Source organism: Scyliorhinus torazame, chromosome 14, assembly GCF_047496885.1.
Source record: "Scyliorhinus torazame isolate Kashiwa2021f chromosome 14, sScyTor2.1, whole genome shotgun sequence".
Lineage (NCBI taxonomy): Eukaryota > Metazoa > Chordata > Chondrichthyes > Carcharhiniformes > Scyliorhinidae > Scyliorhinus > Scyliorhinus torazame.
In genome coordinates, this window is record NC_092720.1 from 24729532 (window position 1) to 24746408 (window position 16877).

Here is a 16877-nt window from a genome sequence, read left to right on the forward strand (position 1 = left end):
AGGAATTTGCGCCCCGCCAGCTGGCGGAAACGGCCTTTGTTGCCCCGCCAGCTGGCGCGGAAATGACATCTCCGGGCGGCGCATGCGTGGGAGCGTCAGCGGCCGCTGACAGCTTCCCACACATGCGCAGTGGAGGGAGTCTCTTCCGCCTCCGCCATGGTGGAGACCGTAGCGGAGGCGGAAGGGAAAGCGTGCCCCCACGGCACAGGCCCGCCCGCGGATCGGTGGGCCCCGATCACGGGCCAGGCCACCGTGGGGGCACCCCCCGGGGCCAGATCGCCCCCCGCCCCCCCCCCCCCCCCCCAGGACCCCGGAGCCCGCCCGCGCCGCCTTGTCCCGCCGGTGAGGTAGGTGATTTAAGTTACGCCAGCGGGACAGGCATTTTAGCGGTGGGACTTCGGCCCATCCGGGCTGGAATATCGAGCGGTGGGGCCCGCCAACTGGCGCGGCGCGATTCCCGCCCCCGCCGAATCTCCGGTGCCGGAGACTTCGGCAACCGGCGGGGGCGGGATTCACGCCAGCCCCCGGCGATTCTCCGACCCGGCGGGGGGGGGGTCGGAGAATTTCACCCCAGATATGAACAGCAGCAATGCACACATTCCATGAAGAAATCTTTTAAAACACCCAATTTCCTGTTGTTCATCACTATTTCTCAAAGTTACAATGCTGGTCTGAGTTAAACTGTTCTTTTCACTACATTGCTACTTCTGGTTAAAGGAAGTGGTGAGCACCACAGGCTGATCAATATCATCGGAGTAAAAGACGTTTTGCACACACAAGTTCAGTCCAGTATCGCTGTAAGAACTCTTGATCCTCCAGACTACAGGCGCAGAGTAATAACCACATCAAACGCTTTCAATCAGGTCGGTGATTTTTCTGTTCTGTCTGTAGGATTATATATAGCGTCCATCAGAACATTTAATCAGATATGTTGAAGTAAATCTACATAAGCAATGAGTTCAAATACATGCACTTAATCAATCAAGCGATTTGTTCCGTGAATTTAGGTCCGTTACTGTTTAAACCCTGTGAGGGCAGTCTCAGTGGAGTAACTCTCTTAAATGGGTGTGCAATCTGATCAGGTCTTTGCCATTAAAGAAATCTTCGCTCTGAAGCGGAGAAGTCTATAGTTAGTTTGTTCTACAGCAACAAGGAGTCCACACTTGACTTTGTGACTGCACTCTCACATTGGAGACAGAAGGTCTGTATGGGCCCCAGTTTCCACCCCAGAGACTTAAACTGATAATCTCCTCGGCTGCTTTTCCACTCCTGGCGCAAAACGACGGACGTGAAAGTCACACGATCAATGCAAATTCTCAATTTTGTTTCCCCAAATGTAGGTTTTGGTAAATCATTTTCAAGAAAGAAAACTTTGGGCCACAGTTTTAAAGCAAATTTCATGAAATAACTGTCACCAAATCCAAAACATGACATCTTTCCATCGTTCTCGCTGGACTTTTCAATTATGAATCTAGCGCTCAGTGCAAGAACCAGCGGCCAGATGTGGAGAACGACACTCACACAGAATTAGAAGGATCAGTTGTGTAACTCCCTTCCTCAGTTTGGGCATGTCTGTCTGGCTGTGTCACATTAGTCCTGAAAGCATTCTTCCGTGAATCCCTGAATATATTATACTGCAGCGAAATGTTTTCGGTAAATCACAGACAAATACAGCAGCAGATAACACGGAGGAAAAGAGAGCGTGCTGGAAAAACACAGGCTTATCCGCGCCTTAAGAATGCATTTACCCATGAATTCTTTGATAGATAAACAGACTCCTTTAGAAGGTGGATGGAACAAAATGGGAGAAAGAATCGGTATTGGCCAAAGTTCAGATAGTAGTAGCATTTAGAGTTTCCTACACTTGATGTTTTCTTTAAACAAAAAGACTAGCAGGTCACGGGAAATAAGATTAGGTCATGATTGAAGATTCTCCCATGTATGTTGAGACATTTACCAATTCGCAATTACTAATGGATTTTAATTGCTATTGTTTTGAATGCATTAATATTTATGGGACATTGTTCTCGCCATTCCTACATTGCAACAGTGACTACACTTCAAAAGTACTCCATTCGCTGCAAAATCCTTTGGGGAAGCCTGTGTTTGTGATAGGTGCTATACGAATGCAAGTTCCTTCTTTCAGAAAGAACAAGTGGAAGCTGTTGAAAACTCCCGACACACTTTTGTCACGACGTCGCAGAATTTGTGACATCAAAGATTTCCGGCTGAATAGAGGCCGAGTTAAATACCTTTCTCCCAGTTTGTTTCAACACAAGAGGCACATCAAGGCAAGTGGCCATTGATCTGCCATTTCTAACATTTCAAAATCCAGAACATACGAACATCATAATAATTCAATCAAAATACTGAAACTCCCACCCCAGCACTTTCTGCATTTCAAGGGTTGCCACTTTTGTTGTGTAAAATTGTCCAAGAAAACTAACATATTCTCCTTTAACTTGCAGAAGTATTGATGTCTACTCTGACACAATGCATCGAGATCGTTACAAGCATAAACTCCTCCGGCAACGCCACTTGCCAAGTTTCCTCCTCTGGCTTGGCAATTTTTACGATTATCGCCTATTCGTTAATTTGTGTCGTCGGAATCATTCTCAACAGCCTGGCTTTCTGGGTGTATTTCTGTCACGTTCCCAACAGCAACAGTATCAACATCTTTTTGAAGAACCTGGTCGTAGCCGATTTCTTGCTGGTCCTCTCGCTGCCGGTAAGAATCGCCGGTGAGAACAGGGCGGGCTCCGCAATGCTGAGAAAAATCTACTGCAATTTTACAACGTGCATCTTCTATTTGAACATGTATTCAAGCATCCTCTTCCTCGGATACATTGCGGCCACGAGATACCTGAAAATAGTCAGACCGCTCAAAAGCTATGCATTTGAGAGTCTCAAGACTGCGAAAATTGTCTCCATCGGAACCTGGTGTGTTCTTCTTGGCCTCGGATTTTCACACTTGTTCCTGGTAAACCTGCCCCAGAATAGAACAAAAGAAACATGCTTAGGAGTTAGAAGTGGTACGGGAGTTCACTGGCATGTAACCGTCCACGCTGGGGGCACATTTCTCTTTCTCTGCGTGCTGATAGGGCTTTGCTTCTTTTACTTTCAAACAGCGAAACGTCTCGACAAATCCCCATCGCCAAGCTCACTCAAAAAGCAAGCCAAGGCAAAGAACAACATTCTAATCCTCCTCGCTGTCTTCGTGGTCTGTTTTGTTCCCTACCACATCGCAAGGCTTCCTTACATTTTAAGCCAGATAGATGTCATCACTGGATGTATTTGGAAAAAGATTCTCTTCCACTTTAAAGAATCGGCCGTTGTGCTGTCCTCGCTTAACGCCTGTTTAGATCCAGTGATCTACTTTCTGTCTTGCAAAGCATTTCGGTCAAAGTTAGGCCTGGACATACACTCAAAGGACAATGATTCACGTAATGATGTGTCCTTACACACTAACGCTTCACAATCCATAGAGCGGACTGTCGGCATTTCAACTGTGTGAAAGAATGTAATGTCAATCTTGCAAAATCGCCTTGAACCTGGCATTGCTCTCGATTACTCCAATTACTAAGAAATAAACAGGAAATCCTGAAGAAATGGTTAAAAAAAATTAAGTCATTGAATTTACTGACCAACTACTGCAAAAATGCTTCAGGGTGACGGAAACGCTTTTGAAATAGAGGCACATTTTTGTCGCCTTGTCAAAAACAGTGAGGTCCCGCAAGCTGGCCATGAGATGAATGAAGTTAGTCAGCCACTGGTGAGGGCAGCTGAAGAATACTGATTGGCCAAGGAAGACGTTACGACCCCAATTTGAACCACACCCCAGAAGCTCCGACATCGTAACCAATAGAAACCACAGCATTGACCAAGATTCAACTTCATCAAATTCACCAGTCACAATTTCATCTCAACCAGCTCTCCACAATTGATCGTGTGGCCAAGACTTTATGTAGATATAGTTGATGTTGGCTCTCATTTGGAAAATGGAAAACCTTTACAGCTTCAGGGTTAATTTTTTTTATTATCAGTCAAATGCTCAGAAGAATTAATCACATTACTTCATCTGATTTTGATATAAATTGAAGCATTCTGATCAGCAAAATTCATGCTTTATTGTGTCCACCGATTTTTTTTTTAAAATAATTTTTAATTGAGGTTTTCACAAAATATCAACAACATAATGAAAAAGGAACCCAACAGAATTAAATGCAAAACACAGTAAAACAACCCCCGTGCCCCCGTCCCCCCTGTACATAAATAATAAATTAACACCCCGAATTAACACAAAGCATATATAGCAAATATATACACCCCCCTCAGATCCCCAGTGTAAATAAACAAAAATAAAATAGAACCCCCCCAGGTTGCTGCTGCTGCTGACCATTGTCTACCGTTCTGCCAGGAAGTCCAAGAACGGTTGCCACCGCCTGAAGAACCCTTGTACCGATCCCCTTTAGGCAAATCTCACCCTCTCCAATTTAATAAACCGCTCCATATCGTTGATCCAGGATTCCACGCTTGGGGGCCTCGCATCCTTCCACTGAAGAAGAATTCTTCGCCAGGCTACCAGAGACGCAAAGGCGAGAATACCGGCCTCTTTCGCCTCCAGCACTCCCGGCTCCCCTGCAACCCCAAATATTGCGAGCCCCCAGCCCGGTTTGACCCTGGATCCGACCACCCCAGACACCGTCCTCACTACGCCCTTCCAAAATTCCTCCAGCATGCCCAGAACATATGGGTGTGATTTGCTGGGCTTCCTGAGCACCTAACACACCTGGCCTCTCCCCCAAAGAACCGGCTCATCCTTGTCCCGGTCATGTGTGCCCTGTGCAGCACCTTAAACTGTACGAGGCTGAGCCTCGCGCACGAAGAGGAAGAATTCACCCTCCCTAAGGCATCTGCCCACGTCCCCTCTTCGATCTCCTCTTCCACTTACCTTTCAACTCCACCACCAAGGCCTCCTCCTCCTCCTGCATCATCTGGTAAGTTTCCGAGATCTTCCCCACTCCAACCCACCCCCCCGAGAGCACCCTGTCCTGTACTGTGCGTGGCAGTGGCCATTGGAATTCCACCACTTGCCGCCTGGCAAACACCCTTACCTGTAAATATCTAAAGGTGTTCCCGGGGGGAGCCCATACTTCTCCTCCAGCTCCCCCAGGTTCGCGAACTTCCCGTCCACAAACAGGTCCCCCAACCTTCTTATCCCTGCCGTGTGCCACCCCAAAAACCCTCCATCTATTCTCCCTGGGACAAACCGGTGGTTCCCCCATATTGGGGTCCACACCGAGGCCCCAACTTCCCCCCTGTGCTGCCTCCACTGCCCCCAGATTTTAAGGGTAGCCGCCACTACCGGGCTCGTGGTATACCTCATTGGAGGGAGTGGCAGCGGCGCCGTTGCCAACGCCTCCAGACTCGTACCCTCACAGGACGCCGTCTCCAGCCTCTTCCATGCAACCCCCTCCCCCTCCATCACCCACTTGCACACCATCACCGCATTGGTGGCCCAGTAGTACCCACAGAGGTTGGGCAGCGCCAGCCCCCCCCTATCCCTACTCCGCTCCAGGAACACCCTTCTTACCCTCGGAGTCCCTCGCGCCCACACAAACCCCGTTATGCTCCTGTTGACCCACCTAAAAAATGCCTTTGGGATAAACACAGGGAGGCACTGGAACAGGAACAAAAACCTTGGGAGCACCGTCACTTTGACTGACTGCACCCTACCCGCCAGGGACAGCGGCAACGTGTCCGACCTCTTGAACTCCTCCTCCATTTGCTCCACCAGCCTTGTGAAATTAAGTCTATGCAGGGACCCCCAGCTCCAGGCCACCTGGACCCCCAAATACCTGAAGCTCCTCGCCGCCCTTTTTAGTGGGAGCTCGCCAATTCCCCTCTTCTGGTCCCGTGGGTGAACCACGAACAACTCGCTCTTCCCCATGTTGAGCTTGTACCCTGAGAAATCCCCGAACTCCCTGAGGATCCTCATTACCTCCGGCATTCCCCCCACCGGGTCCGCCACATATAGCAGCAAGTCGTCCACATAGAGCAACACCCTATGCTCCTCCCCATCCGCACCAGCCCCCTCCAGTTCCTCGACTCCCTCAGTGCCATAGCCAGGGATTCAATCGTCAGTGCGAAGAGCAGGGGGGACAGGGGACACCCCTGCCTCGCCCCTCGATGTAACCAAAAGTACTCAGACCTCCTCTTGTTCGTGGCCACACTCGCCATCGGGACCTCGTAGAACAGCCTAACCCACCTGACAAACCCCACCCCAAACCTCTTCAGCACCTCCCACCAAGCACCCCCACTTTACCCTATCGAAGGCCTTCTCAGCGTCCATCAGCACCACTATCTCCGCCTCCCCTCCCTCGCCGGCATCATAATAACGGTCAGGAGCCTCCGCACATTCGCGTTCAACTGCCTCCCCTTCACGAATCCTGTCTGGTCTTCGTGGATGGCCTGCGGCACACAATCCTCAATTCTCGTGGCTAAGACTTTCGCCAGCACCTTGGCATCTACGTTTAACAACAAAATCGGCCTAAAGACCCACACTGCAGGGGATCCTCGTCTCGCTTCAGGATCAAGGAGATCAGTGCCCGGGACATCGTCGGGGGCAAGGCCCCCCCCCCCCTCCCTTGCCTCATTGAAGGTCATAATTAGCAACGGGCCCAGCAGGTCCACATATTTTTTGTAGAATTCGACCAGGAAACCATCCGGCCCCGGTGCCTTCCCCGCCTGCATGCTCCCTAGCCCTTTGGCCAGCTCCTCCAGTCCAATCGGGGCCCCCAATCCCGCCACCAGTCCCTCCTCCACCCATTGTGTCCTCCGTTGAGGACTGCCTAACATATAATATTGCCGTGTTAGAAAAACGTGGCAACGGACATCCGCAGTGTTTGTTCAATAATCTTAATGAGACATTTATTTATATGTTGGAGAATGAAAGAGACCATTTTACGTCAATATGTTCAGTTAGGTGATCAGAAATCTGGGAGGGGAGGGGGTTATATACAGCAAAGATCAGGGACATTCTTCTAGGCCAGTACCTCTCGGGTTCCTGCAGCGCCAAAAACTGAAGGAGACAAGGCTGGGGCTGAAAGCAGAACCCAGAGCCTCGGTCCCAGGAGTTCAGGAATGGGTATGTTTTCTGGTCTCAGGGTGAGGTTGGTAGGTGAGGCCTCGGGGTGGGGGTGGGGCTCGGATTGTTGCCAGAGAGGCCGACAGGGAGAGTGGAGCCTGCTGGAGCCAGACCTTTTCATGGGGGCTGGGGCAAGGAAGTTGCTAATGGAGGCTCCCAACTCAATTCCACCCACCCCTTCCCACACAAGGCCTGAACTGGGTTAGGTTTCAGCCTTCCACCCTATCCCGATAACCTGAAAATTGATGGTGGGAAGGAAATGTCCTTTAACTGGTCAGAAATTGTCTACTAACGGCAGGAGGGCTTGCATAAACCTCTCTGTCCCAGCGTAAAATTACAGAGAGAGTCGCAGTCAAGGGGGAAGGCCTGCAAGAAAATGTACAGACACCACCCCCCTCCCCACCCCACCAAGTCAAGAGACCCCAAAGGGGGAATGTGAAATTCAGCCCTTGCATTGGGCACCTGCAGTTTTGTCACCTGACTATTGATCTGCACATTTAGCAGATGTTGGGCATTGGCGTGAAAGCTTAGTCAACACTTAGATTGACAAGGGAGTTTTAAGGCCGAACAGGATGATCCTCACCCAGGATAAGTAGAAAGTATTCAAAATTAAAACAGGAGGGAGTTCTCATTTTAGAAAAGAATCCTGCATAAAGACAGCATAACCACTTACCTCACAAACAACGTCAGAACATTTGATTGTGCAACAAGAACCAAAATGGTCTCATATTTTCTCACTCGTTGTGAAGTGACCATTGACACAGACGGAAAGAAATAAATCAAATGCAATTAAAATTTGAATAAGCTTATGTAACATAATTTAAATGGAATGGATTGTTATTTATATTGCTCTTGTGGTGAACAATGGTATATGGTTCTTTTGTTATTTGCATTGCATTTCACTCACATCTTTGCCGAGGGATGATGTGTGATAGGGTGATAACCCTCGTACAAACTGATATATTTTTTAAAAGAGCTAAATTTCCCAAACTACCATCAGAAACCTTCAGGTTTAAGTCATGGCAGGAGAGCTCAGACCCGTGTCATGCTCCTCTTGTGAGATGTGGCAAGTCAGGGACCCTTCTGGTGTCCCTGACTCCTTCATCTGCAAGAAGTGTGTCCAACTGCAGCTCCTGTTAGACCGCTTGACGGCTCTGGAGCTGCGGATGGACTCACTTTGGAGCATCCGCGATGCTGAGTAAGTTGTGGATAGCACATTCAGTGAGTTGGTCACACCGCAGATTAAAATTACTGAGGCAGATAGGGAAAGGGTGACCAACAGACAGAGGAAGAGTAGGAAGGCAGTGCAGGGATCTCCTGCGGTCATCTCCCTCCAAAACAGATTTACCGTTTTGGAAACTGTTGGGGGAGATGGCTCACCAGGGGAAGGTGGCAGCAGCCAGGTTCATGGCACCGTGGCTGGCTCTGCTGCACAGAAGGGCGGGAAAAAGAGTGGCAGAGCTATAGTGATAGGGGATTCAATTGTAAGGGGAATAGACAGGCGTTTCTGCGGACGCAAACGAGAATCCAGGTTGGTATGTTGCCTCCCTGGTGCAAGGGTCAAGGATGTCTCGGAGCGGCTGCAGGGCATTCTGGAGGGGGAGGGTGAACAGCCAGCTGTCGTGGTGCATATAGGCACCAACGATATAGGTAAAAAACGGGATGAGGTCCTACGAGCTGAATTTAGGGAGTTAGGAGTTAAATTAAAAAGTAGGACCTCAAAGGTAGTAATCTCAGGATTGCTACCAGTGCCACGTGATAGTCAGAGTAGGAATGACAGGATAGCTAGGATGAATACGTGGCTTGAGAGATGGTGCAAGAGGGAGGGTTTCAAATTCCTGGGACATTGGGACCGATTCTGGGGGAGGTGGGACCTGTACAAATCGGACGGTCTGCATCTGGGTGGAACTGGAACCAATGTTCTCGGGGGGGTGTTTGCTAGTGCAGTTGGGGAGGGTTTAAACTAATGTGCCAGGGGGATGGGAACCGATGTAGGAAGTCAGTGGGGACAGAAACAAAAGGCAGGAAGGGAGAGTGTGTAAAGCATGACCAGAGAAAGCAGGGCAGAGAGCAAGGAAGGTCGACATTAAACTGCATTTATTTCAATGCAAGGGGCCTGACGGGCAAAGCGGATGAACTCAGGGCATGGACGGGCACATGGGACTGGGATATTATAGCTATGACTGAAACATGGCTAAGGGAGGGGCAGGACTGGCAGCTCAATGTTCCGGGGTACAGATGCTATAGAAAGGATAGAACAGGAGGTAAGAGAGGAGGGGGAGTGGCGTTTTTGATTAGGGAGAACATCACGGCAGTACTTAGAGGGGATATATCCGAGGGTTCGCCCACTGAGTCTATATGGGTGGAACTGAAAAATAAGAAGGGAGAGATCACCTTGGTAGGACTGTACTACAGGCCCCCAAATAGTCAGCGGGAAATTGAGGAGCAAATATGTCAGGAGATTACAGATAGCTGCAAGAATAATAGGGTGGTAGTAGTAGGGGACTTTAACTTTCCCAACATTGACTGGGACAGCCATAGCATTAGGGGCTTGGATGGAGGGAAATTTGTTGAGTGTATTCAGGAGGAATTTCTCATTCAGTATGTGGATGGACCGACTAGGGAGGGGGCAAAACTTGACCTCGTCTTGGGAAATAAGGAAGGGCAAGTGACAGAAGTGCTAGTGAGGGATCACTTTGGGACAAGTGACCATAATTCCATTAGTTTTAAGATAGCTATGGAGAATGATAGGTCTGGCCCAAGAGTTAAAATTCTTAATTGGGGCAAGGCCAATTTTGATGGTATCAGACAGGAACTTGCAGAGGTAGATTGGGGGAGACTATTGGCAGGCAAAGGGACGGCTGGTAAATGGGAGGCTTTTAAAAATGTGTTAACCAGGGTGCAGGGTAAGCACATTCCCTTTAGAGTGAAGGGCAAGGCTGGTAGAAGTAGGGAACCCTGGATGACTCGAGATATTGAGACTCTGGTCAAAAAGAAGAAGGAGGCATATGACGTACATAAGCAACTGGGATCAAGTAGATCCCTTGAAGAGTATAGAGATTGTCGAAATAGAGTTAAGAGGGAAATCAGGAGGGCAAAAAGGGGACATGAAATTGCTTTGGCAAATAATGCAAGGGAGAATCCAAAGAGATTCTACAGATACATAAAGGGGAAAAGAGTAACTCGGGACAGAGTCGGGCCTCTTAAGGATCAACAAGGACATCTATGTGCAGAGCCACAAGAGTTGGGTGAGATCCTGAATGAATATTTCTCATCGGTATTCACGGTGGAGAAAGGCATGGATGTTAGGAAACTAAGGGAAATAAATAGTGACGTCTTGAGAAGTGTGCATATTACAGAGGAGGAGGTGCTGGAAGTCTTAAAGCGCATCAAGGTAGATAAATCCCCGGGACCTGATGAAATGTATCCCAGGATGTTGTGGGAGGCTAGGGAGGAAATTGCGGGTCCCCTAACCGAGATATTTGAATCATCGGCAGCCACAGGTGAGGTGCCTGAAGATTGGAGAGTGGCGAATGTTGTGCCCTTGTTTAAGAAGGGCAGCAGGGAAAAGCCTGGGAACTACTGACCGGTGAGCCTAACGTCTGTAGTAGGTAAGTTGCTAGAAGGTATTCTGAGAGACAGGATCTACAAGCATTTAGAGAGGCAAGGACTGATTCGGGGCAGTCAGCATGGCTTTGTGCGTGGAAAATCATGTCTCACAAATTTGATTGAGTTTTTTGAGGGAGTGACCAAGAAGGTAGATGAGGGCAGTGCAGTAGACGTTGTCTACATGGACTTTAGCAAAGCCTTTGACAAGGTACCGCATGGTAGGTTGTTGCAGAAGGTTAAAGCTCACGGGATCCAGGGTGAGGTTGCCAATTGGATTCAAAATTGGCTGGACGACAGAAGGCAGAGGGTGGTTGTAGAGGGTTGTTTTTCAAACTGGAGGCCTGTGACCAGTGGTGTGCCTCAGGGATCGGTGCTGGGTCCACTGTTATTTGTGATTTATATTAATGATTTGGATGAGAATTTAGGAGGCATGGTTAGTAAGTTTGCAGATGACACCAAGATTGGTGGCACAGTGGATAGTGAAGAAGGTTAACTAGGATTGCAACGGGATCTTGATCAATTAGGCCAGTGGGCCGACGAATGGCAGATGGAGTTTAATTTAGATAAATGTGAGGTGATGCATTTTGGCAGATCGAATCAGGCCAGGACCTACTCAGTTAATGGTATGGCGTTGGGGAGAGTTATAGAACAAAGAGATCTAGGAGTACAGGTTCATAGCTCCTTGAAGGTGGAGTCGCAGGTGGACAGGGTGGTGAAGAAGGCATTCGGCATGCTTGGTTTCATTGGTCAGAACATTGAATACAGGAGTTGGGACGTCTTGTTGAAGTTGTACAAGACATTGGTACGGCCACACTTGGAATACTGTGTGCAGTTCTGGTCACCCTATTATAGAAAGGATATTATTAAACTAGAAAGAGTGCAGAAAAGATTTACTAGGATGTTGCCGGGACTTGATGGTTTGAGTTATAAGGAGAGGCTGGATAGACTGGGACTTTTTTCCCTGGAGCGTAGGAGGCTTAGGGGTGATCTTATAGAGGTCTATAAAATAATGAGGGGCATAGATAAGGTAGATAGTCAACATCTTTTCCCAAAGGTAGGGGAGTCTAAAACTAGAGGGCATAGGTTTAAGGTGAGAGGGGAGAGATTCAGAAGGGCCCAGAGGGGCAATTTCTTCACTCAGAGGGTAGTGAGTGTCTGGAATGGGCTGCCAGAGGTAGTAGTAGAGGCGGGTACAATTGTGTCTTTTAAAAAGCATTTAGATAGTTACATGGGTAAGATGGGTATAGAGGGTTATGGGCCAAGTGCGGGCAACTGGGACTAGCTTAATGGTAAAAACTGGGCGGCATGGACTGGTTGGGCCGAAGGGCCTGTTTCCATGCTGTAAACTTCTATGATTCTAAACAAACTAACACACGAGATTTCATTTGAAACAATGATGTTACTATTGGATAAGTTAGATCCCAGGGCGAAATCTGGCTCGATAGGTCCTAACTTTTATTTTTTGGTTCAGAAACGTGAAGGGCAGCTACTGAACAAAGTCACAGGAGTCTGCTGATCAACTATTAACAAAAGAATAAAACAGTCAGTAATCAAGAAAAGATTACCTACAATAAACTACGCCAACACCCCAACTGTACACATACATACACATTTGTAAGGATAACACAAGATACACAACTGATATTATATATTCTTCTCAGTAACTACAAAGCTCATGTGAACCAATGGGCAAAATGTGGTCAGAGACACATTCCAGACACTCTCTCGAATATTCAGCCACAACAACATAACACCAGGCCCATTTCAATTTCAGTCTACTTCCTGAAGTTTACTTAAAAACTACAGTCTCCCAATGCTCATCATTCTTAACTTCACTGGAAAGGAACTGTTGTTTATTCCTTGCCTGAGCTGTCACCTTGGGACACTTTCCTGTGCTCCCCCTTCTATTTCGAACCATCATAGGAACATAGGAATTAGGAGAAATCGGCAATTCAGTCCTTCGGACCTGCTCTGCAATTCAATCAGATCATGGCTAATGTCTTCCTGGTCTCAAATCCACCCACCGACCTGTTGTCCATATCCCTTTTGCCCGTTTTTATATCAGAAATATATGTTTCCTTCTTGAAACCATTTAATGACTTAGATCCCACTGCACTATGAGGCAGCGAGTTCCATAAATTCACCATCATCTGCAAGAAGTAGTTCCTGCATGGTAGCATAGTGGTTAGCACAATTGCTTCACAGCTCCGGGGTCCCAGGTTCGATTCCTGGGTTGGGTCACTGTCTGTGCGGAGTCTGCACGTTCTCCCCGTGTCTGCGTGGGTTTCCTCCGGGTGCTCCGGTTTCCTCCCACAGTCCAAAGATGTGCAGGTTAGGTGGATTGGCCATGCTAAATTGCCCTTAGTGTCCAAAATTGCCCTTAGTATTGGGTAGGGTTACTGGGTTATGGGGATAGGGTGGAAGTGTGGGCTTGGGTAGGGTGCTCTTTCCAAGAGCCGGTGCAGACTCGATGGGCCGAATGGCCTCCTTCTGCACTGTAAATTCTATGAAATAAACACAAATTTAGAAATGAAACCTCAAAGCCATATATTATTCCTGACACACACAAAATACAAATATAGCATACTTAAAACTACCTCTATTTCCTTACATATATTTGCTGTAACAATCTGAAATCAACATAGATCAAACATTACTTCACAAACAACGAATACATCTAACTAAAGAGGAAGGCACCTTTCACATTGGCAAACTAACAAAATCAAGATATGTTTTATGAAAAGCCTTATTGCAACACCTTACTTATGAAAGATACGCAGCATTACATATCATAGCATTAAAAGCCCGTGTAGCAAATATACAAAAGCTGCAGCTCAGACTTAAGCAGAAACTAACACAGGAGAAAGGCCATTAAAAAGGTCGTCGCGGGACAATGGGCTCCAGGTTGAAACTGACAATAAGTGGCAGACTCAGCGACGCCTGCTTTCCTTATTTGGGAAGGCCGACGTGCCTCAGGCACTAATGGTCATGGCCGATCGGGAAACGCCCAACCATCAAGGTGTCCGCCCCCAATTGGTCAGGATCGTCCAGGGTGATCGAGACCCGATCGATCCATTGGACCTTCACCTGGGACCGCCCAAAAGGGCGCGAAAGCGCGAGGAATATAAGGTGCTGCGTGGCCCACCGCTCACTCTCTCGACTGCAGCCTTCTCGACTACAGCTTCGGCAGCCAACAACAATGGTGAACCCTTCATCAGCCAAGAGGAAGACTATCCACGCCATCCACAGAGGGACCAGAACCAAGGACACAGAGGACCAGCAACAAGAACTCCAGCACCGCCAGACTGCCAGATCACCGATCAGGCCATATCTGCTCTGTACTAGTCAGTCACCTGGAAGTTAAGTTTAGGTAATTTTAGTGTATTAGTTTATAGTCCAATGTGCATGAACTTGTGATTGATTAGTATTTACCTTGCATGTGTATTAATAAACTATTATTACATTGAACAACTTGTGTGATCATTTGTCCACCGTATACGGGTTAAACACACACTGCGGTTTAGATGGCACAACACCGCCAAGCCGGGTTGAAACTACCCGTGTGCTTCAACAATTGCTCCATTCTCTGTTTAGGATTTCCAGGCTTGGACAGCACCAGTAAGACACATTTAAGATGTCTCAATAGTTCTTAAATCTTCAAAAGTCACGTCTGCGTTTCTATTTTAGTATCTCCCACCCAAGAGAACTGGAGGACATGGACAATTCTCCAGACTGTTGTTTATCAGGAATCAACCCTGACACTGCTCCCCTCCACTCCCTCGCCACGAATTTCAAAATGTTCTGTTTAACCTTATGTTAAAGGGAACCTTTTAAAACATAACTGGCTTGTAAAGCTTAGCATTCATAAAAACAGGTGTTAATACCACACTCCACCGGAAAATACATATACTAGGGCAGGATTCTCCGAGCCTCCGCCCTGAAATTGCGATCGGCGCAGCGGCGGAAAATGGGCGTTGACGCCGAAATTCGGTGCAACGCCGTTCCCGCGATTCTCCAGTCCCTGGAAAATTGCCGCGAATCAGGCGTGGGAGGTCTACGCGGCGCATTGACAGAACCCCTGCGTTTCTCCGATGAGAACTGGCCAAGTTCCCGAAGGAGTGGTTCCAACCACGTTTTGTCTGTCGGGAACGGCCAGTGGCGGCTGCGGAGTCAGTCCGCGGCCGCCCTGGTGGGGGGGGGGGGCGAGGGAGATCCTTCACCAGGAGGGCCTCGGGGACGGCCAGGCTAGCGATCGGGGGTCACCGATCCGCAGGCGCGCGTGATCTCGGGGGGGGGGGGGACATATGTTTTCGGGGCCGCTCCACGGTGCGAGTCCGCCATGTCGCGCGCAGCAGCCGCCGAAGGTGCGTATGCACGGACTACCGACCGGAAGTGCAGGGCCCGTATCCGCAGCTGGAGCTGCGAGGAGTACTCCGGGACCCTGCTAGCCCCCATCAGGTAGGAGAAACGCCTGCATTTTGACGCTGGAGTGGGGACAAAGCTCCATCATTGGAGAATCCCGCCCCGGATTCCTGAGGCTTCAGCAATGAAAGAAATGGGAAGGAAGCCAGGGAAGGCTTCCCCCACCAGCTTGGAATCTTATCTGGAGGTCCTGCTGCAGGCCCGACAGAGTGCAATGAGGCATTCCCTCAAGTCACTGGGAAAGTTGAGGCCAACCTGTCCGACCAAGTAGGCGTGTCTGAAAGAGGCTGGGGGAATTCTGCAGGAGGAGCGTGGTCTCTTCAAAATGGAGACAATGTTGAAAAGGATCTAGGCCCTCCTCTGGTGGGTGACAAGGCAGCAGAACACTTTCAGCCGCCAAACCTCACTCAGCTTTCCCCTATTTGACATGACGCAGGCCCACATACTTTGCAGCTTCACTCATTCCCCTCCGTCCTGAGATGCTCGCCAATTTGACCAGCCAACCCCCACACACCCTTCACCTTTGTCCCATCTCACTCCCATGCCCCAGTCACCCTCCAGAAAATGGTGTCCATTCCCCGCACAACCTATTCCCCACGCTTTCAAACCTCTGCTTTCTCTCCTAACACGAGAGGAGGGTGCAGAATAATTTCAGGCAAGGCAGAGGGCCAGGAGCACTGGGATTCCAGTCCCACCCACAGGTATCATCAGGAACAGTTCTAAACCGTTCCAGCGGATGTGATAAAGTCTGGGCCGGCCACCAAATGTGAAGGTTTTGTCTGTTTTAAATCACGTTGTTCAACCTCAACCCAACTTTCGGAACGCTTTGGCTTGTGCACAAAAAGCAGAACTTTAATCCATTTTTAATCTGTCAAAGCCGTTTGGAATCTTAAAATCCTGAGCCATCAGGTTGTTCCTCAGCCTTTTCTTTCCAGAGACATATGTTCCAGCCTACAAAAGAGACACCTGGGACGCGATTTAACTAAATGGGAACAAATTCTCATAGTGAGCGCATTCAGCCACCTGATTCCCGGTGCGCGCAGCGCAAGAAACAACCCGCTATTTAACTTTTCTGCACTGAAGAGCTCCGTTCGCAGGAACCCCACAGTGTAGTGAGAGATCATGGTGTCCCAATCTCTGGAGCCCCAGGTGCTATGCCCAAACCCACCCCCAAAACTCACTACAAGGGGGTCCCCGGCCTTCCCCCCCCTCCCCCCGCCAGCCTCTACAACCCCCCGCACCGCACCACACCGCCACCAACGCCCAATTGCCACCGTGTGAAAATGCTAGCTTGGCACATTGGCAATACCAACCAGGTACCGTGGCAGTGCCCCTGTTATCTGGGCACCTTGGGCCGTGGCAGCCTGGCACCCAGGTAGCAATGCCAGAGTCCCAGGCCGGCAGTGCCAGTGTGCCCAGGTGCCACCAGCTGCGCCAGGGTGCCACTCTGCCCAGAGGGCAAGTATCTGGGGGCCTCCAATCGCCTGGGAGACCCCACGAGTGCCATTCTGTCTGCTCTCCGTTTGTGGAGGCCTGTACTGAACGGTGCTCGCCCGAGGTCTCCGCATCGAAGCAAATAGATCCCAATGTCTCGGGTGCTTCAGGAACCTGTACATTAAAGTGAGACTAGCAGTCTCGCTCTAATATTTACATTTTCTAAAACGTGATCCCGCCCACAATGGGCAGGATTCACATTGCA

The 16877-nt window shown here is 49.0% G+C and overlaps 2 protein-coding genes across 4 annotated transcripts in view; one reads left to right on the forward strand and one right to left on the reverse strand.

Annotated features, from left to right (window-relative positions):
• The window catches only part of LOC140389583 (mediator of RNA polymerase II transcription subunit 12-like protein), a 731598-nt gene that overhangs the window by 403376 nt on the left and 311345 nt on the right, over nucleotides 1-16877 (reverse strand). The gene's annotated exons all lie outside the window — the stretch shown is intronic.
• LOC140389275 (P2Y purinoceptor 14-like) lies at nucleotides 785-4104 on the forward strand. Its single transcript, XM_072473457.1, has 2 exons — nucleotides 785-863; nucleotides 2469-4104. Exon 2 carries the CDS (start codon nucleotides 2477-2479, stop codon nucleotides 3512-3514), a length of 1038 nt encoding a protein of 345 aa, XP_072329558.1. The 5' UTR covers nucleotides 785-863; nucleotides 2469-2476; the 3' UTR covers nucleotides 3515-4104.